Source organism: Sporobolomyces koalae (genome assembly GCF_050403365.1).
Source record: "Sporobolomyces koalae JCM15063 DNA, S_koalae_JCM15063T_v1_ctg35, whole genome shotgun sequence".
NCBI lineage: Eukaryota > Fungi > Basidiomycota > Microbotryomycetes > Sporidiobolales > Sporidiobolaceae > Sporobolomyces > Sporobolomyces koalae.
Genome location: NW_027481736.1, coordinates 103,285 through 129,780, shown reverse-complemented (window position 1 = coordinate 129,780; position 26,496 = coordinate 103,285). Strand labels below are relative to the sequence as shown.

Here is a 26,496-nt window from a genome sequence, read left to right as displayed (position 1 = left end):
CCGCCTCAAGCACCTTTCCTAGACTCACTGTGGTCTCTACCGCAGCTCTGATTGTATTCGATTCCAGTCGGGTTAATAGCCAGCATACTTTGGAAATGCTGACAGGTAGTTGATCGAATCAAGATTCAACCAAATTGAAAATCAATCTGATTCAATTCTTGTGTTGTAATATTAATATTGCAGTTTCATCGCATCTTTGATCTCGCCAAACATGGAGAAGGTAAGCAGCTCGGCTCGCGTTACCCATCGTGCGGTAGCAGATGCTGATACCTGATCTCTTGCACGCAGGTTCAACTCGCTCTCGAGCGATTCCTTCCGGAGCTTCGAGACCTCGAGCAGAGAAAAGTCTTTTCCAAGGTAGCGTCCCTCCTGCCGCTCACGCGCCTTGCTAAATCAGCTGATACTCGCCGTGACACAGGCAGAGATCAATGACATCGTTGCAAGGCGACGAGGATTTGAAGTCAGTCTGGCGAATGGGCGAAACACCAAACCTCTCGACTATCTGCGGTACATTGAATACGAGGAAAAGTTGGAGAAACTGAGGCGAGCCAGGGTCATCCGCCTACGTGAGTCGCTGTCCCTGCCTATCGCGTAGAGAGAGAGAGAGAGCGCGAATGCTCACCTACTAGCACTCTGCAGAGTTAACCTCGCAGAAGAGTCGATCCGACTATTCGATCCAGTTCCACATCACGCAGCTCCATAGGCTCTCGGTTCGGCGCTTTCCCGAATCACTCCAGCTCTGGGATGCGTACATCGCGCATGCGCTTTCGCAAGACTCGCCTCTTTTAGTATCGCGAACCCTCAGCGCCGCAATCAGCATGCACCCGACCGTCACGCGCTTTTGGATCTTGGCCAGTCGCTGGGAGAGCGAGGGAGACGAGAAGGGAATGGGAGGCGGCAACACGGAGGGCGCCCGTCGACTATGTATGCGCGCCCTGCGTTTCCTCAAGACCCGAGGCAGAACCACCCAAAGGGATGCCACGGACGATGGCAACGACAGCGAAGCAAACCTGGTCGATATTCATGCGCCGTCAGAGCTCGTTTGGCAAGAATGGATCCGTCTCGAGGTTGCTTTCATCGAGAAACTCAAGTCAAGGCAGCAGATACTCGGACTAGGCAAGGGCAAAGATGGAGAAGAGGTGGTAGTGCGGGTTTCGGGTCAACGCGACGCAGATGGAGAGGGTAGCGGGGAAGACACTGGCGAGGACGAGAACGAGCATGAAGGTGCTAGTGTGGATGTTTCGGCTTTGGCAGGCGAGGCCGAAGACGGACCAGATCCTGTAGACCGAGAAGTTGAGGCCAAGGTACTTTCGGGACAAGAAGCGATTCTGGATGGTGCCATTGTCAAGGCGGTCATTGACAACTTCCTCAAAGGTACGTGCCAGATGAGGCTGAAGGCGGCATAGCCTGACGACTCGATGTCTACCCCACCAACAGAGAACGGTCACTCGCTCTATGCATACAAATTGCTTCTCACTATCCTACGACGACTCCCTTCGACGCTTCGCACATCACTCCTCGCTCATGTCTATGCTTCCCTGTCCGCGCTACGAGTACAGGACATCAACCATCCCTCTCACGCTGCATTCTTCCACCTCTACGCGACCCGTGATCTATACGACGTGCCTTATACACCCCCGCGCTCGTCCAAGAAGCGCAAAGCCGACGAAACAGAAACCGTCGAGTCCGAAAATTCGGGCGAGATCAAGGTCACCGGCGAGCGATTTGTCGATGCCGTTGGTCGAACCGCATCCGAATATTGGGCTTTCCTGAAGCAGCACTCGGCAGCAAAGCGCGGTAAAGGCAAAGGGCGGGAAACTAGACGAGGCGAAATCTCGAAGGACGTCTGGGAGCGATTTGCCGCCTGGCTTGAGGCCATGGCAGAAGAGACAGAGGATCCCGACCTGGTACGTCTCTCCCATTATCAAAGTTCTCAAGTTGACCACTAACTGTTGCTCGGATTTCGTAGCTTGCATTTCTCACGGCTAATCTCTCTGCGGTTTTCGAATCGACCGCTCTTTCGCCTTCCCTTGCTCTCACGAGACTTCGCCTTCTGCACCGCACCGCCTCTCCGACAGAAGTACTCGATTTCGCCAAACAGATGTCAGCCTCTTTCGGTGCAGGCGATACACCACCGAGGGTTCGGGAGCAAGTCTGGGCTGCTCGAATCGAGACCTCCCGATCCTCTGATTCGTCTCTCGACGCTGCGACTTCGGCATCATCGGCAGCTCTACAGGTCATGCCATACAGTGCCAGGCTCTGGGACATGTCGGCAGATCTACATGAAGAAAACTCGAGGACCCCGATGCAGGTCATCGAATGGTACGGGGCATCAATCCGCCGAGCACTTTTAACAGATGCACTTCCTCCTCCAACATTTACATCGTCTACTTCCGATTACCGCGATGTGTTGCCTCGAGAATTGTTGCCAAGGCGATTCATCCATTACCTTTTGGAAACGACTCCGGCATCGCTCGAGCAGTCTCTCACAGAGCTCTTCGCCTCTGCACCGACGCTATCGCTCGCCTCCCTGACCTACGCATTGGCAACAACGGGGCAAGCTCACACCGCATCCAGCCGCCAGTTCCGACTTTGCCTTCACGAAAGAATCGTCACGCATCCTGACGCTCGCACCCCAGAATGGATAGTGTATGCGAAGGAGCTCATGCAGGACGGACGAAGCGCAGCGAAGTACCCGGAGGTTCTGCGGCGGGCGAAGGGACAATTAAAGTTGGTTGGTGGGCCCGCAGAAGTCGCGCGATTTGAGCGGACATGGGAGGAAACATGCAAAGCTATGGAGGAGTAGATTCGCAAAACTTTCCGCATGCAACGAAGGAGCGCGCGTGACGAGACATTTGGTTCCGCTCTCCTTCTGAGAAGAAGGCCGGGACGCGACGACGCGATGACCCCGCGGCCCCTAAATTCCTGCCCCTTGACCTCCTTCGCTCATGCTCGAGATGCATTCTCTCTTCCACTCTTCACACAGAGACCTTCGTCAGAGGCGCGCAGCCTCGTAGATACGGGCTAGGGATCGAGCAAGCTAGATGGCCGTCGATAGGCTTGAGGCTTCGGGGAAACCCGAGGCGCTTACAACGACAGGGCAGCCTGCACACCCTATGCAACTCCGACCTGGTCACGTACCAGTTCAATCCGCCCCCTTGATTACAAATTGTTCACCGGTCGGACCTCCCTCGATTATCTATCGGTCTCCACCTCGGTCTGTTCGAACGCCGCCTCGTTCACCATTTGCGACGCAGCCGGCACGGTCGCCGATGCTACCACCATATCGATCGATACCCGAACAGCGGGCGGGGAGTATCGTGCCGCGGTATACGCTGGAAGATCGTGTCCTCAATTCTTCGGTGCGTTCGGTCATCTCGGCGGTCATATTCCGCTTCTTGACCGTCCTTACTTGTACAGCCGCTCATGGAACGCGCAGACACCACGACTGGCACTGACGAGTATCCGCACGAGGCGCAATCCGCATCATGCTCGGACCTCTCGTGTTACAAGGAGGCAATCGAAGACGAAGAGGAGATGCCGAAGCGAGGATTCTGGGCACGATGGGCGAGAGGAATGATCATCCTGCTGGTTTTCCTAGGAATTGTGGCAGGCGTCACAATCGGCGTTTCGGCGTATTACGACTCTAAGCAGCGAACCTCAGGACACAGTGCAACTTCCAGCTCGTCAGAGACGGCGAGCTCGACAATGAGATTCACTGAATCGATTTTGCCGGCGAGCACGACTGCATCGCTACAATCAGCGAGCGACGGCGCATCCACAACCCGCATGAGAACGATTGTGCGAGAACCAACCTCATCGACTCGCGCTCTCCCCACCACTGTCTCGACAGCTTCTAGGACACCAATTCAACCCTCCTCTACTGCCTCTACAAGTACGAGTCGAACAACCGCGGAGCAAGCGCCAACGCAAACTGTAGATGATGAGGGTTCACGGGAAGAGCCGTCGACAGGATCTGTATCGGCGATCCCTGACGATGAAGGTGGCATAGATAGCGAAAGCGCAAGGGATATGACAGCAACGGAGACAGGGAGTACTGCTAGAGGCTTGTTGGGTCTGTCGAGCACGCCGACGCCTTCATGAGGGCAAATTTCGTTTAGGCGAACAGTGCAGTCTGACATTGCGACCATTTTTTTCAGGCTTCTCTATCTGGCAGTCCCGGGAGTATCGTAAGCTCCAGGCGTTACGTCAGTCGCTGCGCGCTTCTTAGCACGTAGTACAGATAGGTTGCGGAACTTGATGTACGGGAGAAGCCGCTGCGTCCGATAAAATTACCGATTCATTTACATTCACGCGAGCGCCGAGCTGCAGCTACTCCTACGATATGTGAACGTTGATCACAGGGCAACGCATGCAAGGAATAATTCGGAACCTTGGCGCAGAGGGACGCATTCCTAGCCTGTCGCCCGGTATTCTCTGGGAAGAGCGTGTCGGCGACGTGGATATCTCAATTACAAAAGGGGTATATTGTGATCGTCTCTCCATGACCATAGCTCGACGAGTTGTGCGCCGGGGTTTCAGCTGGGGCGTGATAAGACGACAATCGCACTAGTCAAGCCGGCTGGTTGATCGAAATGCGCCCAGTCACTTACCTCGTCGCGAGCACAACGGAAAACGCGGCCACCACCAATGCACCGACGCAGAAACTTGAGAATGCGATACTTCTTTGGGACGGCGGGAACTTCGAAGGTGTTCGCATTAAGGCAGACTGTACGGAAAAGTAGCGCCGTACACCTATGTACATCAGGCAGTCAGCTCGTCAGTAATAGCTGGGAGACAGCATCTCAAAAGACCCGTGACGGACCAATGAGGAGAAAGACAAGGGCGAGGAAAATGAAAGTTCCGCCTATCGGTTTGCCTAAGTGCCGGTACTTTGTAGACCTCTCAATCTTCGCCGAGACCTGAGCGATATCTTCCTGCTGCGCTTCCAGTAATAATTGCAGCGGCGCCAACTGCGGAAACTGCAGCACGAGATCTTCCAGAGCAGCGGTGATCTCGATACGCCGGCTTGTCGCTACCAGTGAAGCACTGGGTGTCGACGTACTGGTAGTCGAAGCTGGCAGCCGGAACAGCTGAGTGATAGCTATCGAGATATCCGACCGAAGAGTTCTTTAGCGCGCGTGAGAGTGCTGGTTGTTGTAGGCAGCCAAGCGGAGACCTACCGATACCGATGCTTGCCAGCGCCAATGATGTCCGCAGCCATGCGAGGAACGTGCGCCTGATACGCGTCAAAGCATGAACCGAAGGAAGGAACAGCGGGTAAATATGCAGCGCGACTGTCAGCGATTGCGACGCTGAGCGCGTTCGACATGTATCAGCTTGTGCTCACTCGCTAGCGAGGTGATCTCGCGCAACGCTGCCCTTATTCTCCAACTCGAAGGCTACTTTCGCGAATGTTGCTATCCATCGGACACGCTCTCGTGCATGTCGACCCTGAGGCGCATTCGTACTGGTCCCACGAGCTTCTGTTGACGACGCCAAACTTCCCGGCTCCGCCGATAGCGATCGGGTCACCGCGCCTGATCCATCGACAGCGGGGGATAGAGACGGTCTTGCTGTGCCCGATGGCGGGAAACTAGCCGCGGAAAGATCGGTGTGCTGTGAGAGCTGCATAGGAGGCGCCGACTCCAACGAGCCGTACGGTCGCGTCGACAGAGCGGATGACGTGAGGGGTGCGTGTTCATCGCTACCAGACATTCCGTGTCAAGTTCTGATGTCGCGCGCCGGTCTGTGGAATCCGGCTAGAAATCGCCTGGCGATGACCTATAGGGGCTTGTGCAGCAAGCATGGCGGAACCGGGAGCCTGTGTGCTTATTGCAGCATGCGCGAAGACGTGATCCTCGAACTGGCGCGGGCGCGCCACTGCGGGTCATTGCGTTATCGGCCATGTTCGCGCCTCGAGCACGAGCGCATGTTCACCACTGTAGTCTGCAAACAGTGCAATACAGGGGGGACTGGCAATCGAAAAGTTGCAATGCAGGACAGTTATAGACAAGTGGTGCAGCATTCAATATTCGCCTGCTCGTGGCTTATCGCATGCAGATTTCGCAAAGTGAATTCATCAGAGTGTCTTCTGAGCGCATCGACGCAAGGAACATTGATATCATGGCATGTAAAGGCATGTAACGGAAACGGAAGAACTTAAGGAGACTACAGTTTTTTTTCATTACTACTTCGATATTCCCACTTACTTACTGAATTAGCGGGAAGCAGTATTAGTACGTCGAATGCAATTCGGGGCCGAGCAAAATAGGTTTGACTGACAGTGATGACAGTGGGCTCCTTCCTGCCGGTCAAATCAACAAGCTTGCTCAATTCAAGCGCTACCTCGATAAGGGGCTTGAGGCCCTCCTGGGTGTCCCTGTCGTACTCCTTCTCGTCCTTCGAGTACTTCTCAACGTAAAGCCTGATCGTAGCGCCACTCGACCCGGTGCCCGACAGACGGAAAACGACACGGGAACCATCCGAGAAGCGGACGAAGAGACCCTGGTTCTTTGACACAGAGTGGTCGATCGGATCGGTGTAAGAGAAGTTGGAGGCTTCCTGTACCGTGAACGAAGTCGAGGAGGAAGTTGCAGCGAGGGATTTGCCAACGAATCCATCTTCAGCGAATTGTGTTTCGAGGTGCTTCATAACCTTGTTGGCAGCTTCCGAATCGACCTCTTCGTAATCATAGCTATCCCAAGGCGAAACTATCAGCAATGCTCAGAGCCCTGAAAACATGACCAGAGCGTACCGCGAGAAGAAGGTGCGACCGTATTTCTTGTAGTGGTCGAGCAAGACTCCATTGATACCCTTGATACCCTTTTTGTCGGCCGCGGCGAGGATGTTCAACCAGGCTGGCAGAGAAAACAGGTCAGACATGATCAGCAAACGCCTGACGTTGGTCCAGACAAGGGCGATCGGATCCCACGTACCGACAACAGCCCAAAGTCCATCCTTCTCGCGAATGTGATCCGAGCCAGTACCGAAAGATTCTTCACCGCAGATCGAGAGGCGTCCCGCATCCATCAGGTTGCCAAAGAATTTCCAGCCTGGACCGTGGCAAAAATCGCTTGGCGAGTCAGCCAAAGTTGACAAGGGGGGAGCCTTAAGGTCGTTGGTTCTCACCGGTAGGTACTTCAAAGCACTCGAAGCCCTTCTCCTTCGCGACGAGGTCGATCGCGCCGGAAGTAGGCATACTCCGCGCCAAACCCTTGACACCGCCGTCCCTGAAGTAAGGAATGCATTCGGCCCAGTCGGCGATGATTGCAACGGAGTCACTCGGGGTAACGAATGCTCCCTTTCCGTAGATCATGTTCCTGTCTCCATCTCCGTCCGATGCCGCACCGAACGTGATGTTGCGCTTCTCGACCTCTTCGACGAGAGTGTGGGCGTACGTGAGGTTCGGGTCAGGGTGACCTCCGTTGAAGTCAGGCGAGGGGTCACAGTTCTGGATCGAATCGGCAGCGAGTCCGAGTTCGTGAAGGAAGATTTGGCGCGCGTAGGGTCCAGTAACGCCCGACAGTCCGTCGAACAAGACCGAGACGTCCGAAGACTTCTGTACGTACTCCTTGATGGCAGCGAAATCGAAGATCGACTTGAGGAGCGAGACGTAGGGGGCAACCGAGTCGATGATGGAGATCTTGATCGGACCCAATTCGATGTCTCCCACTTTGGACAGATCGGCCTGGCAGAGCGTAGGAGAACCTCGTCAGCCGAGGAGCTTTCAAGGTATAGAGGAATTGGCTGTACCTCGGGGAGATCAATCATTTTGTACTCAGTGATCGTTTTCGAAACTTCGAAGATCTTGTCAGTGACACCTTCGGGCGCGGGTCCGCCGTTCTCCATGTTGTACTTGATACCGAAGTCTGCTTTGGGTCCTCCAGGGTTGTGACTCGCGGTCAACAAGATGCCGCCGGTAGCCTTCTCGGCTCGAATGACGTGCGAGACGGCCGGAGTCGAGAAGATACCGTCCTTTCCGATGATGAGCTTGGAAACGCCATTGCCGGCCGAGAGTTTGATGATGGCCTGGATGACCTCGGGGGAGTAGTAACGACCATCACCGCCGACGACCAGAGTCGAGCCCTGTGCTCCTCCGGGAATGGACGAAAGAATGGCCTGCACAAAGTTCTCCGTGTAGTGCTCTTGCTGGAACACCGTGGTCCTGGATCGAGCAAGCGGGATGAGCGACGGTGGGCGGGACTGGAGAGTTCATCTCGTCATACCTCTTGCGGAGTCCAGACGTTCCCGGCCTGAGCAGTCAAGTCGAGATGGCGGGAGTCAGCTCGTGTATAACGCGGCTTGATTCGATCAGGCGCGCGATGCGATCTTGCAGTCGGAAATGCGGAAGCGACACGTCTTTGCATTCGGGCGTGGGCCTGATGTTGGGCAGACTCACTTCTGGTCTTGGAACGCTTTCGTAGCTACAGTCTTGGTCTCGTAGTTCGTCATGTTTGGAGGAGGAGCAAGGTTGAGATGCGGCAAAGCAGGAGAGCAGCGCCATTAATCGATTCTGGCCCACACGGAGTGGGGGAGGCGCATGCGCCGCCCGCGTCTCGGACTCGTAGCTGGACTGGATAAATTCGCTATGTACATATCTATGTCTACGATTTCAACCTGTCTACGACGAACCTCATGAGGATCGCCAGATCCTGTGTCAAACCGACCACCTTTGCGCACTGAGACTCTGCTTGTTCGAGTCGGCGGCTCGCTTCGTCCGAGGATTTTGAGCGCGATCGTACAACAAGCGCGCCAGACGACGGGTCGCGAGTGATGCGGATCGTCATGGGCCCTGTCGTGCCGGACGGCCCAAGAGGACTAGGAAAGGACAAGCCGATCGTCGCCGAATGCGGGTCTTCGTCAGCCAAGGAAAGATGAATGCCTACGGGCAATGCCGTCGCACGCTCTGGAAAATTGACTACATGCGTCAAGCCTGATCTGGAGCAAAACCAGGGCTCGCACTCACGGTCCCGATCAAACAGCTCGTCCAAGGTCTGCGGACCGCTGCTTGAGTCTCTGCGTCGTTTCGTTGGACGCTCTGCATCGCAACGTTGGAATCGCGATGGTACCGTTGGCACCGGCCAGGGCTGCACGCTCGATACCAACTCGTTGAATTCGATTTGATGCTTCAGAACCTGTTGAATTGCGATGTAAGCGATGAGACGCGCAAGAACGGTCAGCAAGGAAAGGGAGTCACTCTGATGCCGCGCTTCAAGCGCTCCATGGTCAGCTCGACGTCTCCAGGCCTCTCAACGGCCCACAGACACGTAATACAGATTGCTGCAGGATCAGCAGCGGAGGAAGACCCCGGTTGTACAGAGAGCTCGAAGCGAAATGGCTGAGCAGATGCAGACGTCGTGAGGGCCCTCGGTGTCTGTCGCGAGACGAGAGATACGAGCACGTCAACATCCGTGATAAGCGTTCAAAAATGATGACATACCGTCATCTGGCCTCGCGACGGGCGATCCAGAGCTTGCGATGTCTGTGATATGCAGGCAACCATGTCAGTACGAGAGAAGACAGGCATCGTGGCAACCAGAACCAGGGGACGAACGAGCAAACCACCCCAGGTGCTCTTTTGTGCGTAACGATTTGCTTCGCTCGGCATGGGTTCGCCGCCTCGATCTGGAACCGCATGCCGAGGTTTCTCATCATTACCGAGCTTGGAGTCGGTCGTGCTCGTGTCATGGTCGTTTCCAGCGGTGCGTAATTGCGCAGGGCCGATTTCGAGATCGAGGGCGGCCAAGATCCGCTCGCATACTCGCTTCGGGGTCGGCACTTCAGGTTCGAGTCGGAACCTGAACCACTGTTTGGCGACTTTGGCATCATTCACGAGCGATGCGTCCTTCGACGCAGCTGCTGGCAGCTCGAATACACCGCTGTAGATTCCAGGAGTATCGAGGAACGCGCGCATCGCTGAGCCAGCGTGGACCGTATTTGAATAAGCAGGATAGAGTCGGGACGAAGGGCTCGAATGCAGCAGCAGCCGGGGAAACAGGGACCCTGGACTAGGCAGCATAGCAGGCGCATCAAGTTCGGGATTTCTGCTTCGACAGCTTGGTGAGGCTAGGCACGATACAGGAAGAGAGACCCGTTCAACGCACGAGGCAGCAAATACAGGAAACGCCTGACGAACAGAATCGTCGAGTCTGGCGACGAGAGCGAAGTAATCGAGATCTTCCTTCGCCGTCCGGTCGTCGAGTCGATGCAGCTCGGACAGTATGCCCCTCACGTCGTTCCACAGATCTTCCTTGACCTGTCCGTCCTGACTTCGTGGGGCAGAATCTCGGAACAGTCCGGACAGCTTGCGCGCCGACTTGTCGTCGAACAACTGCTCGCCTTTCCAGACATATGCTACCTTGACTTTCTCGACGTGCTCGGCATGTCCAGCTGTCGATTCGCTGCGGTGAACTTCGACGTCGACGACCATGACCTGACCGCCGAGACTCAAGGTGACAGTCTGCTGAGGCTCCGCCTGGCCCTCATCGTCTCTGAAGCATACAAGCCCGAGATCTCTTGCGATTCTTTCGAGTGTCGGGAGGATCAAAGGCGCGGTGCGCTCGTGGGGATGCAGAGTCGGGTACTGGCTGGACCGGCTTTCGAGCAGAGCGGCAGTCGAAGAAGACGAGTGGGCGATCGATAGGAGAACAGACTCGGTCGCGGCTGACTGGGTCAAGAGCGAGAGGTACTTGTGCAGCTCTGCGGTCGCCGCTGGAGTTGGTGCATCGGCAGCGGGCGCAGGGAGGAGTCGCTCAAAGTGGTCGAGGGATGTGCGAATGGTCGATACCGTCGAACCGAGGCGAGCGCGTACTGCCGCGAACTCTGAGGGAGCGACGGATGAGAGCGGGTGCGGTGCAGCAGGCGGAGCTGCTCGAGGGAACGACGAGACGAGGTGCGACCGGAGGGTCGAGAGCGTCGAGAGGAGCGTCACGGGCGGCTCGTCCATGCGGAACCTGCTCGGAGGAGCGGGACGGAGGCTGGGAGGCAGCCGGCTGCCGACGGTAAACTCGGCATGACAGAACGCGGCGTCCGGGGCATCACGCGCGCCGCTAAGGCGCAAACCTGGGCGCTCCTTGGACGTCCGCTTCGAGCCAACCCACCACCCTCTCCAGTAGCCGCGTCAGCACAGCGTATCCGGCGTCATATTCCAGGAGGCTGTTCGATGTGAGTCTGACAGGAGGCAACCTCTGGCCCGGGGCAGACGAGTCTCCCCCCACCCACCCACCTGCCCTCCGACGGCTAATGCTGACCTTGTCGTACTGCCAGGACCCTTTGGTCTACCCTCGCATCGACCCTGAACCCAACCTCGCCCGTTGGCAGCCCCACAAACAATCAAACCCGTACACCTCGCAACAGCCCCCCACCGCCTCCCACGATCGCTCCCCCGGCCGCCGAGTTCGAATTCTATGATCCGAGAGGTCTCGGTGCTAAAGTCCGCACCCGCTCGAGGTCAAGCACGCCGCAGGCAACCACAGTCCCGTCCGCCGAACTTTCGAGCGGGAATAGCGGAGTTGGGGAGATCGCCGTAACGGCAGACAGCAACACACACGCACGGTCGCGATATTTTGCTGAGCAAGCTCGAGAGCGTGCAGCTCGAGAAGGATCACAAGGACTGGATGCGGAAGGCGATATGAGAATGAGGGCGACCTCCGAGGCAAGTTCTCATGTCCCGCTAGTACCCTGCAGGATGCGAGCTGACGCTTCAGCTAGTCACAGGAGCCTTCTGCTGCGGATGCGAGCATGGAGTCGACAGCCGCCATACCTTCTTCTTTGCCTGCGTCGCCGACTCCGTCAACGCGGGCCGCGCTCGATTCTGCCTCGCCAGGTGTACCGCTCAACCTGACGCGGGTCCAGAGGCACCCAAGCACCAGAGCGAGAGACGCATTCACAAGATTGCGTATCGGTAGTTTCGGAAACGCATCCCGGCCTTCCGACCTTTCATCGCTCGATGCAAGTAATAATTCGCAGCGCACCCTCAGCCCGGAAGATATTGGCCGATCACACAGTCGGTCTGATCGCGGCTCAGCTGATTCCTCGCTCGATGGAATGACCTCCGCAGTGGGCGAACGGCAGCGCGAATCTTCCGCACCACCAGCTATCGGGGCATCTCCGGCTGCCGCTTTCCTGTCGTCCTTTTCCCCATCCTCCAGTACCTCGCTGTCGAAGCAGAACACACCAACCTCGCTTCCAGGCTCGCGTGACTTGAATTTCAAGCGGAACCAGAGTCGCAATCACCCACATTTTGCGATGCTCCCGCCACAGGGCGACCAAGAAGGCTTCGTGCTACCTTTGATGACTGCACAGCTAGGCGATGACGAAGATGATGCACCAGGCTCGAGTGGAAACGGAGCTCAGGACAAGGGTGAATGGATCTTGGGAGGGGAGCTGGGTAGCGGAGGAATGGGACTCGTCCGAGAAGCTATCTGGAAGCCTCTCGCTGACGATCAGCACCCCGTTGAAAAACGCAAAAGGCGGCGAAAGGTTGCAGTCAAGATCGTCAAGAGGAGCTTCTCCGGCGGGTCATCTTCGACTGCTGGCGCAGGCGCAGCACTAGAGGCATTCGGTTTTGGTCATCGTGAAGGTGCGCCGGGTTCTGGCAGGCCGTTACCTGGCACAAGAGCCGCTTCCTTCCAGTTTACCCAACCCAACCCTCGCGCTTCGGCCTCGTCGAGCGGACTTCGCAACCCATCGAAAGATCGACTCCTAGAGACTGCAGACGGTCTCAGCGGCGGCTCGCTTGAAAGGAACCGATCCTCTTCGTCTCCGACCAAGCCTCCCCCGCATCTGTTCCCTCCGCCCTCGTCGAGTTCCGCGACGGGATCTCTGAGTCCCATCGAGCAATCTCCTCTGCCGTCACCAGGCCTTACAAGCCCTGCAAACACCGGAATCCTCGATATCGAACCGTCTCCAGAACAAACCCTACTCAACGCCCTTCTCGAGCGGGAACTCAACCTCTGGGCGCATGTGACCTCTCCTATGCCTCCGCTGGGGACACGATCCGGAACGCGGTGTCATCCAAATATCGTCCCGCTGCTCGCAACTGCAGAAACGGACGAGCATTCCTACATCCTTATGCCGCTGTGCGACGGCGGTTCGTTGCTCGCCTACCTCAACTCTCCCACTCACACTCGCGACGAAGTGCCGCAGGACCTTGCCTTGATCGATGCCCGTCCGGATCATTCGAGTCGCGAGCGAAGCAGCAGCCAGTCGACGTCTAGGTCCCGCGATCGCGGGCTCCGGGGTCGCAACACTCTTCCCCGGACCAAGCCTCGATCGTCCTTGCCTTTCGCTTCCTCCACCTCTTCTTCGCCATCGCAATCGACCAGGACCTCCAGATTTCTCTCGCCGCCTGTTGCGCCTCAGGAACGCGCCCTTAATTTGCTCAAAGCGGGCGATGCCTTCTCGCAGATCGTCGAGGGCCTCAAGTGGTTGCACCAAGAGAAAGGCGTTGTGCACAAGGATCTCAAACTCGAGAACCTACTGAGCCGTTGGGAGTCTGAAGATTACTCGTCAGACGAGGAGTCCGAGACAGCGAGCGAAATGACCCAGGCACGTGGAAGGGCCCAGGAGATAGCAAGTGCTTCATGGCAAAAAAGCTGGAAGAGGGTTTGGAAAGTCGCAGACTTCGGCTTGTCGGACATCATCCCAAAATCGCCTCAGAAAACGACGCAGCGCGCTAAGCAGCAGTCAAAGAAGTCTCTGCCGGCACTCGGAGTTCAGCCACTTTCGACATTGTCCCGGGGTGGATCTCTTTCACGGCCTAATGGCGCTCATCATGCGCACGCGCACCTGTCGCACACAGTCGGCCCGGGAGCGATCTCTGGTCAGACTCTTCCGAATCACCTCCCTGCGCTCGTCGCCGCAAGCACGAACTCTGCTTCACCAGATCTGAGCGCACATCTCCACCCGATCGGCTCTCTTCCGTACTCTGCTCCGGAAGCTTTACGATCCCCAATCCCGATCCTGGACCCGTCCGTGGACATCTGGGCACTGGGCTGCATTCTGTATGCCATGATCGAGGGCGTGCTCCCCATTTGGGACGAGTTGGAGTTCAGACTGCGCACTCGTCTGATCAAAGGCGAGTGGGAGCTTCCGGAGAATCTGAAGTCCAGGGAGGGTGACAGCGAGGAAATCACACGGGAGAAGGAGATGGTCCTCGAGGTCATCAAGGGGTGCTTGAACACGGACGTCGAGCAGAGATGGACAATCGAGAAGGTGGCAAGCTCTCCTTGGCTCGACATGGTGAAGAAGCGCGAGGCTCGAAGGAAAGCGGACGCTCGAGCCGAAAGGCAACGGAAACGGCAAATTTTGCGCAAATTGACGATCCCAACCCGCACGCAAAATGTTTCCGACGACATCGAAATGCACGACGCCGTCTTCGATCTTCCACCCTCTCCGGCGCGTGGTAGAAGTTCGACTCGCGCGCTTCTTCCGCCTCCATTCTTGTCCTCCCTTTCTTCGTCTACAACTTCATCGACTGCGGCCTCGGCTTCGACGTCTACATCGCGCTCTTCCTCCTCTCGGTCTCTGTCGCGATCGACAAGCCACGCAAACGGTCGCCGCTCGCCAGTCGCCGCCGATTCTCCAACTTGTCTATCACCGGCCATCAGTCACTCGCCATCTCACCCTGCGCTTCGTCGGCCATCGAGATCGACTTCGAGGAGCTCGGCGTACGCCCACCAAGGTGTCGACTCGAAGACCCAAAATGATGAGCGCAAGGAGCGCGGTCGGAGCCAGAGGAGGCTGAGGTGGGACGAAGAGAAAGAGACGACTCGCAGGAAGAGGAGCGAGAGTCGCGATGCATTCGAAGGCGCTATCGAGGGAGTAACAGCAAGAGGCCGGAGCAACAGTCGGGGCTCTGTGGTGTCGAAGAGTGCTGGTAAAAGCAGAGACCGTGGTGAAAGGCTCGAAACTGTAGGCGAGCCCTATTGAAATCACAACTCAACGCCTCTTCCAGCTTCTCCCGCTTCTGCTCTGCAGTCTTTTCGCCGTTCGCAGCTTTTTCGTTAATTTCCATAGTCCTTCTACGTCGCGAGCCTAATCTAATCAACATGTGCAGACACTGCATCGGATGAGTCTGATGCAGTCTCTTCGAATTAAGCGTTTTGCAAGCGTTCAGTAACTATCATCGTCGTTGTCGTCGTAATCGTCGTCGTCCTCCTCCTCGTCATCCCGCGAGGTCGCGTATAAGCTGTCAGGTCCAGCCTCGCTGTCGCTCGTACTTTCCACCTCGTCGTCCTCGTCGTCGCCGATGCTTTCGGGCACATTCCCATTCTTGAGTTTGAGGATCCGCATTTCCTCGGCAATTTCGCTCTCGATCTCATCTTCGCTTGATTGCCCGATTTCGTCTTTGGTCTTGTATACCTTCGTCGGCTTGGCCTTCTTCTCCTGGCGCTTCGTGTGCGCTTCCTCCCTCCTACGTAGCTTGACCTCTGAATCGACTCGTTTCCTCCGTGCCATTTCCGTACGCCCTTGATCTTTGACAAACTCGTGCGCGAGCTCCTTGGTTTCGCTCCAGAGCTTCTTCTCTTGCGCACGATCCTCGACTTTCGCTAGTCTTTGCAGTGGGACCGATCTGACCGCAAGGAGTCGTTCAACGCGTGTGATCTGCGGTGACAAATAGGCAAATCCTGATGCTAGCAGGGTCGAAGCAGGACCTTGTAGGCTGAGCGCGAATGGAGTCGGGATCGACAAGATATGGCCAGAGATAGCGGCGAGCAATCGTAATACGGGTTGGGGAACGAGATCAGGCGTGGTGACTTGCGCTTGCGCCGGGTACTGAGAAGCATCAAGCGGAGTTGCGCAGGCCGTCGACTTTGAATATGCGGAAGCTATCAGGGCATCGATCCGGGCCGCTGCAGCTCGTGGCTCGGAAGGTGCAGTTTGAGAGATGGGTTTCTCTGGTTCGGGAAAGAATCGGCCGAGGTCATTCAGGAATTTCGGTACTTTCGTCGCGCTGACAATGTGACTTTCGAAGAAGTCGAGGTATGCATCGATCTCGCTGTCCCGCATCTCGATAGGGTCACGGCTATCAGAAGAACAGAGGACGATCAGTACACCAGTCGCGAGGACGCTGAAATCACCTGGAATTCGAGCTCACTTCCGCCACAGAACGCTTCGATCCCCGGGATTGCTGCACCGGCCAAGCGATTCTACCGTGTCGAGCCATGTGTGCGAATCAGGTAGACCGTCGGCCAAGTCTGCGAGAAAAGTGCCCATCGGTCTACGGCCAGACGGAGTATACCGTCAGTGGCTGGCATTCTGGATTCGATTGGCAGCTTCCGCAGATATGCAGAAGCGAGGACTAACCGTGAATCATCTTCAAGCGTCCAAACCATCTTTGCTGCAACGACCAGCACAGAAGCGATCTTGACCTCAGGCAGTAGCAGTCGCCAATCGTGACTGTGTTCTGTCAATCTCGACCTCCAGCTGAATTCTTTTGGCAAGCCCCGTTCGCGTGTCGACGAAGCGGCGAGAGCTGCATTGCGCGGCGAGAAGGACGATCGGGTGCTTGATGTCAGATTATTCGGGAGGTGGAACGAGATCGGCTGCGGCAGGAGCGACAGAAGTCTGAGAGCGACAACATGGACAATCGCTACCGTCGAGAAGAATCAGGCCCTACACGCTCACGTCACGCGACCAGGAGCAACTTACGTGGCAAAGCAAGCAGTCGACACAATCGCCCCATGACGAGCGGTAGATTCGCTTCTGGGAATTCGACGTCCCAGTCCTCTCGGTACATCCGCACTAATCGGGCCAGCCAAGCTTGTGAGGAATGGAGATCAGGTCCTTCAGAATCTGAGGAGAACAGATTCGGAAGCGACTGCGAATGTGGAAAAACTCGTCAGTGAATTTCAGGATTAAGAGCGCGAACAGCGTACGACGGGAGAGAGGAGCGCTCGATAAGACTGCGACAAGTGCGATTGCATGTCGAGCGGTAGATGTTTTGCGGCATCGAGATAAGGTATCCTATATGTCTCGGCAAGTCTGACATGTCAAAGAGGCGACGGTCAGTCCCGAGATGCGTCTTGCGCACAGAGTTCGACCAGGTCACGCTAACTTGAAGATGTCACTCAAGAAGACCGGTAGGCGTAACGTGATGCATGCGAGATGTATGATGTAGAGCAGAAAGTCCAATCGCGGATGAGCTCGAGGATCGAGTGTCTGTCGCGGTCCATAAGCATGAACAGGCGGGCGAGGTTTTGGAGGAGCGTATGGGTTCAGGTTTTGCATGACGGGATCATCGAGTGCACCAGGCCCTGGCGAGGGTGCAGCGGAAATCGTTGGACTCGTACGCCGGCTCGGACCCCCTGGCCGAGGCCTTTCGTCGTCTGCGTCGGAGTAATACGAGGACGGCGACGACTCTCCTTCCGAGGTTTCACTGTGACGCTCCGCCTCGTCCTCGCCATCGTCTCTTGTCCCATTGTTGTCATGCTCGCCAACGACTGACCGCCGTTCGGCAGCATCGTCGTCATCGTCGTCAACAGGTTCCTCCGAAACGAGATCGTGCTCTGTCTTCGGTTTGGGCCGTCCGCGGGGCCCGTATTTCTGCCTGCCGCGCTTAGGGAACCGGTCTCCCGGTCTCGGCCCACTGTAACTTCCGGGGTTCTCCTGTCCTTTGTCGAAATCGGACGGTGCGGGAGGTATTTGTGAGCTGGCGACGAGCAGAGCGAACAAGTCTCGCGCGACGGCCTCGAGCTCGACTGGCCATCCGAGCTCGTCGACGAGGACGCGCAGCTGCTCGCGCAGGATGAGCTGCATGCACTGCCATACGAGGAAGGTTGCGCGGTCGCCATGGAAATAGTCGTTTGTCGGCAAGCGCTGCTTCTTGCCCTTGTTCTTGCGTTCCCTTCTCGTCTGCAACACGTGCTGCGAGGCGTACTCCTGCTCAGTCGACTCTTGTACGTATCCGGCCAGGAGATGCCCTTCCTCGCAAACGATACTGTGCAATAGATTTCGAAGTTCAAGTGGGGATGAGTGCGCGCAGAACTCGGATGCGGCAAGCGAGGACGGCATACCTGCCAGAGAGCGCGTCTCTGTGCCAGCGTCTACTGCGGCAGACCGGGCAGCGCGGTCGCGGCGCCATGTCGGCGAGTTGAGGAGTTGAAGCGCTGCAGACAGTTAACAATATTCATGCGCAGTGTCCCTTGCCTCTCTCGACCCACCTGAGGAGCACGACGGCGCTCACTGCCTCAATTCTAACGCGACCCCCGCGAGTGTTGGCACGGCTAGACTTTGGTACTGCAGCTGGTCTCGTTCTCGCCTCGCCGTCTCATCTAGGCCCCGTACTCCTCAACGCGCTATGAGGTTGTTGCCCTCGGTTCCGCTCGCAGCGGGATTACTATCGCTCAGCCGAGCCCATCCTACCGATACCCAGCTGGTCCTCAGCTCGCAACCCGAGACCGACTATTCGGCACAACTCGCTCGCGACGTCACCATGCGCTGGCACGCCCGCGAAGACGACACCACCGGAGAAGGCCACCTCTCTCAATGGAGTCGGCAGACCAAAGTAAGAGTCGCTTTGCCCCCGCGGTCTAGGTTGAAGCGTCGTCGGCTGCGTTGCTGATCCTGTCCGTCGCCAGGACGAGTTCATTAGCGATTTGAGGGGCAACAATGCGAGCGATTGGGTCGTAGTCATGGGCAACGAAGCAGGAGACCTCGACTCGTGCGCTTCGTGACCTTCTCTGTCCCCGGGCTAGTCTGCGAGGCTGAGTTCCTCACCCGTCGGACTCGTCAACAGTCTAGTTTCAGCACTTGCGCTCGCGTACGCTTTCACCCACAGCGATCCTCCGCAGAAGGCGATAGCACTTCTACAGACGGAACAGGGTGCGTCATCTTCTCCTGCGTTCCGTACTCCTGCGTCTGCCAACACACGTCAATTCTTCAACCGCATGGCAGACGCGCTCGATCTTCGTCCAGAGAATGCATTGTCCCTGCACTACTCCCGCATGTCTTCAGGGCATCGAGACCTCCTCAGTGAGCTTCCGTTCCTGTCGACCCTGCTCAAGGAGTTTCGGTCGCTCAAGTCTGCGCAACGACAGCCATCGATGAACTTCCGATCAAGCCGAACGAGATCTCCCACCGTATCAAAGGCATCGCACTTGTCGACCACAATGTCCCGCGGACGATCTGGAACAATGCGACCGTAGTTGGCAAGTCAATGAATTCGCTCGCCGGATGCTCGGCCTGTACAGTCTGGCTTACTCTACGTGTTGTTACAGCCATCATTGACCACCACGAAGATCGAGGGATCGCAAACGGAACCGCGTCTCCGCGCATTGTCGAACAAACTGGCTCTTGCTCGTCGCTTGTCACCCAGTGGCTCTTTGACAATGTTCCGGGCGCAGATAAGAAGCGTCCGGGAGAAGACAGCCCCTCGGCGGATCCAGCTCACGTTCACGGTCCACTGCCCGAGGAGTTGATTGAATTGCTCTTGCGAACGAGTAAGTATGCAACCCGTCGAGTCGTTATCGGAACTAGCACGAGCTGAACCGCATGTCCGAGTAGTCGCAATCGATACAGGAGGAATGGGACGCAAATCCTCGACATCGATCGATCAAGCCGCAGCTGAACGTCTCTTCCCGCGGTCGTCATGGAAGCACCGAGACCTCAAGCAAGTCATGAAGGTGCTCGACGAAGACCTCTCGGCGTCACGGTCTGCACTCGACGACCTCGATTTGAGAAGCTTGTTGAGACGTGATTGGAAAGGAGATTCGATCGCTACGAAATCTGACAAGTATCCGACCTTGTCGCTCGGATTCGCTTCGGCGCCAGTATCGCTCGAAGAACAGATCATGAGAACTCCTGAACAGACGCCTCCGGAGTGGTTTGCGATTGAACGTGGTGAGCTGCATTTGACGGACCGCCAAGTCGGCACCTGCGCAAGCTCCGATACTGAATCCAGCCTCTATACCTGCAGCATGGACATCTGAAATCCAGGCCGACGTTACGGTTGCGTTGACAAACTTCCGTCACCCGAAAACGAAACGCAAGACCCGACAGATCGCGATCGTCGTTGCTCACGGCTACGGGAAACGTCTGCATGAAGGATCCGCGAACCGCCTGTTTCATCAGCTGCAACATGCCGTAGAGAGCGCCGGAATCGAAGGTGGGCTTAAGAAGTGGAAGAGGCCGGATGGTAAGAAACTCCTGCCGCGTCGAGCAGTCTACGAGTACGAGGCCAAGGGAGCGAGCCGGAAATTCTGGCGACCGATCATCGAGCAGGCCGCTCGAGATTGGACTGGTTGAATCCGACGCGCAAAGTCAGCGAGGGTTATGTGCAATTTGTTCAAGTCCTTTGTAAATTTGTTCTCAGTTTCTTTCGCTGCCTATCATCGTTCAGAGATTTTGAAAACAATCGGTACATGGCGCAGTACGAGTATACAAGTTATAGGAGACAAGTAAAAAAGTAGAGAGTACGGAAGAAAGGGGCAGAACAGAGCGAACAGTGACAAAGAGACATGAGAAGGAGAGGAAGACGAGAGGAATCCGTATAGTGATTGTCTAAGCGCTGCGTTAAGCAAGCAGCTTGGCGAGAGGGTCCGGCAAAATCGTATCGGCCAAAGTCTCGAGAACAGGCGTTAGGTATACCTGGAAATTGAGGTAAGCGAAAGTGAGGACAACTGCGGGGTGCAAGAGAATAAGGGTCAGCGGTAATGCCCAGATGCGAGAGGAACTAGAATCGAACGGCGACACACAGATCAGGACCGGGATCCAGAAGAACCACAACATGCGATCGTTGCCTTCATATTTTCCAGTCTCAAACTCGCTCGAGAAATTCGTAGCACTTCCGTGCACGTCGTCTGATGCATCGCTCAGGATGCGCCGACTGCGCTTCGAGAGTCGCCGAGTTGCCGAAGACCGAGCAGATAGCGTTGTGCGAGTGGCCGCTGGAGATTCGAGCGCTGCCTTGTGGTCTGGATCGGTGGTGTTAGGCAAGTAGAGAGAGTCGGAGGGCGTATATTGCGGCGGAGGTGACGGGGGAGTCTTGTGCCACCACTGGCCCGAGTACAATGCCCGCCAATGTCTCGATGCACCTTCCCATCCAGATTCTTCCCCGGCATCCGTTTCTTCCCCTGCACTCGTAGCTCGACTGGTGCGCTGACGCGTCGAGCTCATGCGCCGCGTGATCGCAGCAGGCATGGCAGGGAAAGTACCAAGCTCCGGCATGTGCATATGAGGCAAAGCGAAACGATTCGCTCTCGCCTTGCTCCACGCGTTCGTCACGCCGCCAGCCAAGGGTTGCAGCTTGTTCAAACCAGGTTGCACGGTCGGTTTGAGCTTCTTGGAGAGCCACGACGAGGGAGAAACTTTGGGGCTGAACGCCACTGGCGGTGAGGCTTGAGCCAGGTCGGATTCTGCGGTGATTACAACAGGTAAGACTCGATGCAGACGAGCGAGCCCGGAAGTTCCAAAGTACTCACCGGATAATAAGAGATCCGATGTCGAGGCACTCGCCCGCTCGCATCTAGCTTCGTCCTCGGCAGCAAGGAGATAGTGCAGCGAGATGACCGAAGCATTGCGAGACTTGAGTCGGGGCTCATGAAGCTCGCCTTCCGTATCGCCGTGGTCATCATCGCTGTCAGCCGACCAATCGCTTGATTCGCTCCAGGATCTTTCGCTGTCGTCTTCCGCGGATGGGTAGTCGTGACTGTCGTCTCCTCCTGTTGACTCGTCAGAGCGAGAATCGTCGGTCCAGGACTGCTCATCATCGACGTAGCTGAGGCGACCACTTTCATCGCCAGAGTGGATGGCTTGTGGCAGGGAAATGGGCGAGGAGGCTACCAGAGGCCTTCTCGCAACGAATCGCGGGGTGATCTGATCGTGTGTAGGCACAGGAGACGGCGCGAACCGATTGAGCAGATCTTCGACATCGACATCGTCTCGCTCTCGCGCAATCTCGATTGCGCTCTTGCCAGCGTAAGTCTCGAGAGTGGAATCGGCTCCGGCCTCGAGCAGTTGGCGAGTGATCGTCACACGGCCGTAGAGTGCGGCAAAGTGGAGCGCCGTGTATCCGTTACGGTCGGCTGCATCGCAATCAATGCCTCGCGCGAGCAGGAAGGATGCGAGGCGATGGAAGCCAAGGACCGTCGCGAGATGAAGGAGAGTGTGCTGTTGCGCATCGGGCTGCGAAATCGGTGGGGTAGCCGATGGAACTGAAGGCGCAGCTCCGGGAAGCAGGGATGCATCGAGATCGAGTAGCGACAAAAATTTGATCACGATTCCCTCAAAATTGCGGGCTTCCCCGGTAGCTGCGACCGACGTGCTCGAAGTGGCGGAAGTTTCGGTAAAGGAAGGCCTGCGGGAGGATGGACGAGACGATGCTGGGGTCGCATAGGCCGAGGCCGCAGCCGCATTGAGCGTGGCGGCCAATGCAGCCGTGTCTTGCATTCCTGCCTGCGCTCCGCCCATGCGCTGGGTTCCACTTCCCGCGCCGCCTTGTGGACTATTACCAACAATGCGCATTGCGACAGCACTAGCGTCTTCGAGGCGACCCGTCATCTTGAGACCAACAACTTGCAGCGCCAGTTCCAGGAGGTTTCGATCCGAATTGTCCTTGTACGTGAAGAGCGGTAAGCCTCCCTGTTCGGGGTTGTGCAGGACGCCCTTGATGCCTACGAAGACCGGGCCTGGGTTTGCCGACGGTGGTAGGATACACACGAGCGTGTTTGTCGACCAGAAGTGCGTCGACACCGCGCCCGAATCACCAAAGAGGCAGGTAAGGTCGCGGACGAAGTTCTCGCCGAGAATCGTCACCTCGATGCCTCCCGAGACAGGCCCTTCGCCTGGGATGAGTCGGTTGATTCGAGGTGGAGGGAGAGATGCTGCGATTTCTTGCTGCTGTTGCTGTAGAGCCTGTTGGAACGCCCAGGTGCTAGTCAAGCTTTGCAGTGGCTCGGTGGCAGGGATTGCAAAGGACGGGATCGAAGAGACGGGAGGCGGCAAGGGGCTGGCAAATGCCTGTGTCGAGTCGATCGAAGTCGGGAAGGAGCTAAAGAGCGAGTTGAGGCTCTCGTTGTGGACCGAAGGCGTCGTCGCTCCCGGGGATAGAGGCGGTGTAGAGATAGTCGAGCCGGCCGTATTCGGTCGCCAGTCAAATAGATTGTGAGCTTGGTGCTGAGGTGCGACGGAGCACTCTGTCGAAATCGAATGGCGGGGTGAGAACGAGGCAGGAGGTACGAAAGTCGGTGACGCGACGCTGGCAGCCGAATCAGTCATGATAGCATCGTCTCCGGTCGAGCCGATACCGTCAAGCCCAAGCGCAGAAGCAAAGAAATTGAGTGCAGGGTGTTGCGAGGTAGGTGAGGCACCGCGTGTCAATGGTCCAGAGCCGGGACTTGTCGCTCGGCTGGTGCTGGCGCTGGTCTGCGCAGAGTGCGATTGCGAGAAAGACCGTTGATCTTCGGCATGCTGCCCTGAATGGAGCGGAGTCATGGCGAAGGCGGGAGAATGGCGTGAGGCAGGCGAGTGGCGCTTCTTGGGCCGACCCTCGGCGTCGTATGGCTTTGCTTTCTTGCTTGAGAGTTCAGCCTCGTCCTCGCCAGCAGCATCCCCGCTGTCGCTCGCTCCTCTTCGCGATCTGCCTCCCGCCCGACGAGATCTTGCTGATGTCGAGATTGCCGCGGGGACCCTTTCTTTCTTCGAGCTATTTGTGATGGTCAAGGCAGTGCTCGCAGTCTTGGCAGGTGCTTTCCGCTTTGCGTCTGCTACACTGGACGCGGCCGCGGACATGGAGATCGAGGCGGCGGTGGCAGCGACCTGAGCATGCTTGGCGACGCTCGTCTTGTGATCGTCCGTGATAAGAATCGGCGGCGTCATGCCTGAAGCGACGATGTTGTCAAGGTGATCTCGCAAAGAATACGTCACGCTGATGAATAGGACGGTCCGGTTCAGCATGCGGCATCAAACAGAGGGTACAGGCAAACGTGGGCAGTGCGAACTCACCAGAAACCCTTCTTCTCTTTGTGATGGCGACAGTAGCAAGTCACCCTCGTCGGTAGCACGCACTCGCCTGTTCCGAATTCGACGTACTCAGGCGAGTTGAAAACGACGACTTTACGCTTTTCCTCCTCCTCGTCTTTGTCGACAGCATCTTCGACAAGAGGAGCTGGAGCTGGCGCACCCTTATTCTTGGGGTCTTTTTTGCGCAACGATCGCTTGAGTTCCCGAGCCCGACAGTTCGTGCAGATGAAGATCTGAGACGAGGGGTCCGAGGCACGCACGACCGCGACATCGAGCACGAGTGTGTCCTCTGGAGCCGGTGGGGGCCCTGTGCAATCGACATGCAAAGGATTGTCAGATTCGAATACGAAAAAGGGACAACATGACCATATCGACTCGCCTGGAACAGCAGTCTTCTTGCCAACAGACGTTTTCGCATCGTCCTTGATCTTGCTCTTGAGAGCGAGATATTTCGGTAGCCGGATGTGGCTCCAGCTTCCCACCCTCTCGAGCTGTTCCGCAGCGATGGTTGGATCGATCGAACCCTCCTCATTGACGAGATCCTCTGCCCAGTCCGGCGCAAGCCCTTCTCGCTTGATCCCTCCGAAAGGCCTCACGAGGCTCAAGCTGATCTTGATTTGCGTCTCCACTCGCGACTTGGCACCATGAGTGGGAACGCCTAGGACGAGGAGTTTGACAGATGGGGCGAAAGCGGACGACATCGTCGAGGTGGACGCAGTAATGGCAGAGGTCGCAGGGTTCGCCTGATGCGGAATCAGCTGGGTGACTTGGATCGCTTCCCGCGAGACGAGGTTGACGCCGGTGCCGGGTACGAGCGGGGTATTGCTGGAGAGGCCCGAGTGTTGGCACCCTGGCACACGCTCGCGCGACGAGGATGCCGAAGCATTCGCACTTCTGGTCATTCCAGCCGCTCGCGAACTTGTCCGCCTCTCCCGAGGTGGTCTTGAAGGAGCGACAGGGAGGTCCTGTAATGCGCTTGACGCTACTGAGACGAGTTCTGACTTGTCCGAGCCCGATACAGGCTCAGGAGAGACCGGGATCTGTGGCAGGGGATTCGTGAGCGGTGATCCGAGGGGAGGGGTCGGCTGACCGCCTGTCAGCGCGGGTGCGATGCCGGCGACCGGAGGATAGGCGGCGGTAGTCGGGAGCTGGAGGGCGAGGCCGGCGGACGCGAGATACGAGTGAGGCTGTCCTGGAGTCGAGGCTGACAAAGCGGGCATACTGATGTGGGAATATGATAAAGAGCGGGACGGCTCATGGTGGTGGTCTTGGGCTGGCTGAGGGGAGCTGACGGTCGAGTTGAGAGTTGACGGGCTATTTCCGATTCACGCCGTATCACGCGACAGCGGAGCAGGAGGGAACAGGAGAAACATGAGCATCGTCAGTTGTCACTCTCAACCCAAGTGACCCGAGAACGGCGTGGGTAATGATCATCATCCCCCGATACGGGACACGACGGAACCCGCTTGCCCGCAGTAAGCGCAGATGGGCTTGCGTGAGGGTCGTCTGCTTGCTCGAAGGCAGCGAGACCAGACAGAGGGGACCAGGGAAACACGAGAGTTACTCACCCGCAAACATCCTCGTTGATCATATCGTCGAAGTCCATCGCGAGGTTCCGCCGCGGGTGATGATCGTCACGCACGCTGGCGTCGTCCCGCTCGTATGCGGCTGGCGCGATAGCGGTCTGTTGATCGACGGGCGTATCCTGGTAGCCCTGCCAGAGACTCGCGGCGGATGGCGCGTGCATGGCTGCGGACGATGTCGACGAGGCGAACACGGGGGCGAGTTTCAACGGCGCCGGATGACTGCCCCAGGGCGATCCACCGAGCAGGGTCGGGATCGAGAGACCGAGGTCGAGCGCCCACTCGGGCTGCGACGAGGCCGAGTAGGCAGAGTCGGAGGCAGAAGGCGACGAACTCGAGTGCGAGTCGCTACTCGAGTCCTCGTAATCGTGCCCGCCTGCAAGTGCAGGCTCGACCTCCATCGGGGATCGTACGGATGAGGGGGAGCGTCGAGGCTGGTTCGGTGAGTGAGTTCGGACGTGGGTGCGCGCGAGGGTTGTTCGAAGATCCGCAATCGAAAGTGCTCGTGGTCGTCCTAGGTCTTGCCGTCACACCCTCTTTCGCTCACAAACGTGCAAATGGCGTGGCTAGATGCTGCTCTGGACGAGCGCGAGTCCACCGGTCCCGTAAACAACCAGTCCCTTTTAGGTTCAGCAGCTAGTGGCATGCTATCCGGACTACCCCGCGTGCGCGCGATCTTCCAGCTCTGATCTCTCCTCCCTGAATCAGATACGAGCCTACTAATCCACAGTACGTTCAGTCTCTTCCGAGGCTGCGTCTGCGTTCTGTCGGTCCGAGCACGCTGCATAGATTTGTACTTCAAGCTCACCACCAAAGTGTAGCTTTACTGCAAGATGCTGCGACCTTGTATGGACGAATGCAGGTCTTGTCCGCACATACAGTACCGTACGCTGTATGTAGACAGCTGCTGACTTGAACGCTCGCCGAGGTTCAAAACAAGCCAAAGCCT

The 26,496-nt window shown here is 57.1% G+C and overlaps 7 protein-coding genes across 7 annotated transcripts; 3 read left to right on the top strand and 4 right to left on the bottom strand.

The window, feature by feature from the left end:
• Nucleotides 1–211: 211 nt before the first annotated feature.
• UTP6 (snoRNA-binding rRNA-processing protein UTP6) lies at nt 212–2,806 on the top strand (the record flags this gene model as incomplete). Its single annotated transcript, XM_076680308.1, has 6 exons — nt 212–220; nt 289–357; nt 419–566; nt 640–1,374; nt 1,438–1,907; nt 1,970–2,806. The coding sequence occupies 6 exons, from the start codon at nt 212–214 to the stop codon at nt 2,804–2,806; spliced, it is 2,268 nt and encodes a 755-aa protein (XP_076532599.1).
• Nucleotides 2,807–6,212: 3,406 nt separating this feature from the next.
• Nucleotides 6,213–8,454, bottom strand: JCM15063_002368 (phosphoglucomutase; the record flags this gene model as incomplete). Its single annotated transcript, XM_076680307.1, has 8 exons — nt 6,213–6,215; nt 6,286–6,697; nt 6,758–6,860; nt 6,939–7,055; nt 7,132–7,690; nt 7,756–8,167; nt 8,229–8,255; nt 8,402–8,454. 8 exons carry the CDS (start codon nt 8,452–8,454, stop codon nt 6,213–6,215), a joined length of 1,686 nt encoding a protein of 561 aa, XP_076532598.1.
• A 152-nt stretch (nt 8,455–8,606) lies between these two features.
• On the bottom strand, nt 8,607–10,948 carry JCM15063_002367 (uncharacterized protein; the record flags this gene model as incomplete). Its single annotated transcript, XM_076680306.1, has 6 exons — nt 8,607–8,908; nt 8,969–9,137; nt 9,200–9,376; nt 9,443–9,484; nt 9,557–10,010; nt 10,107–10,948. 6 exons carry the CDS (start codon nt 10,946–10,948, stop codon nt 8,607–8,609), a joined length of 1,986 nt encoding a protein of 661 aa, XP_076532597.1.
• Nucleotides 10,949–11,014: 66 nt separating this feature from the next.
• JCM15063_002366 (uncharacterized protein) lies at nt 11,015–14,934 on the top strand (the record flags this gene model as incomplete). Its single annotated transcript, XM_076680305.1, has 3 exons — nt 11,015–11,166; nt 11,269–11,434; nt 11,719–14,934. 3 exons carry the CDS (start codon nt 11,015–11,017, stop codon nt 14,932–14,934), a joined length of 3,534 nt encoding a protein of 1,177 aa, XP_076532596.1.
• Nucleotides 14,935–15,117: 183 nt separating this feature from the next.
• Nucleotides 15,118–18,088, bottom strand: JCM15063_002365 (TFIIB-type zinc finger domain-containing protein; the record flags this gene model as incomplete). Its single annotated transcript, XM_076680304.1, has 7 exons — nt 15,118–16,030; nt 16,103–16,225; nt 16,312–16,597; nt 16,657–16,825; nt 16,884–16,989; nt 17,063–17,944; nt 18,021–18,088. 7 exons carry the CDS (start codon nt 18,086–18,088, stop codon nt 15,118–15,120), a joined length of 2,547 nt encoding a protein of 848 aa, XP_076532595.1.
• Nucleotides 18,089–18,304: 216 nt separating this feature from the next.
• JCM15063_002364 (uncharacterized protein) lies at nt 18,305–20,250 on the top strand (the record flags this gene model as incomplete). The annotated part of the gene is made up of 8 exons (XM_076680303.1): nt 18,305–18,511; nt 18,585–18,667; nt 18,743–18,828; nt 18,901–18,978; nt 19,044–19,154; nt 19,224–19,445; nt 19,510–19,845; nt 19,922–20,250. 8 exons carry the CDS (start codon nt 18,305–18,307, stop codon nt 20,248–20,250), a joined length of 1,452 nt encoding a protein of 483 aa, XP_076532594.1.
• A 267-nt stretch (nt 20,251–20,517) lies between these two features.
• Nucleotides 20,518–25,948, bottom strand: JCM15063_002363 (uncharacterized protein; the record flags this gene model as incomplete). Its single annotated transcript, XM_076680302.1, has 5 exons — nt 20,518–20,624; nt 20,700–23,869; nt 23,947–24,271; nt 24,344–25,278; nt 25,533–25,948. 5 exons carry the CDS (start codon nt 25,946–25,948, stop codon nt 20,518–20,520), a joined length of 4,953 nt encoding a protein of 1,650 aa, XP_076532593.1.
• Between the last annotated feature and the right edge of the window lie 548 nt (nt 25,949–26,496).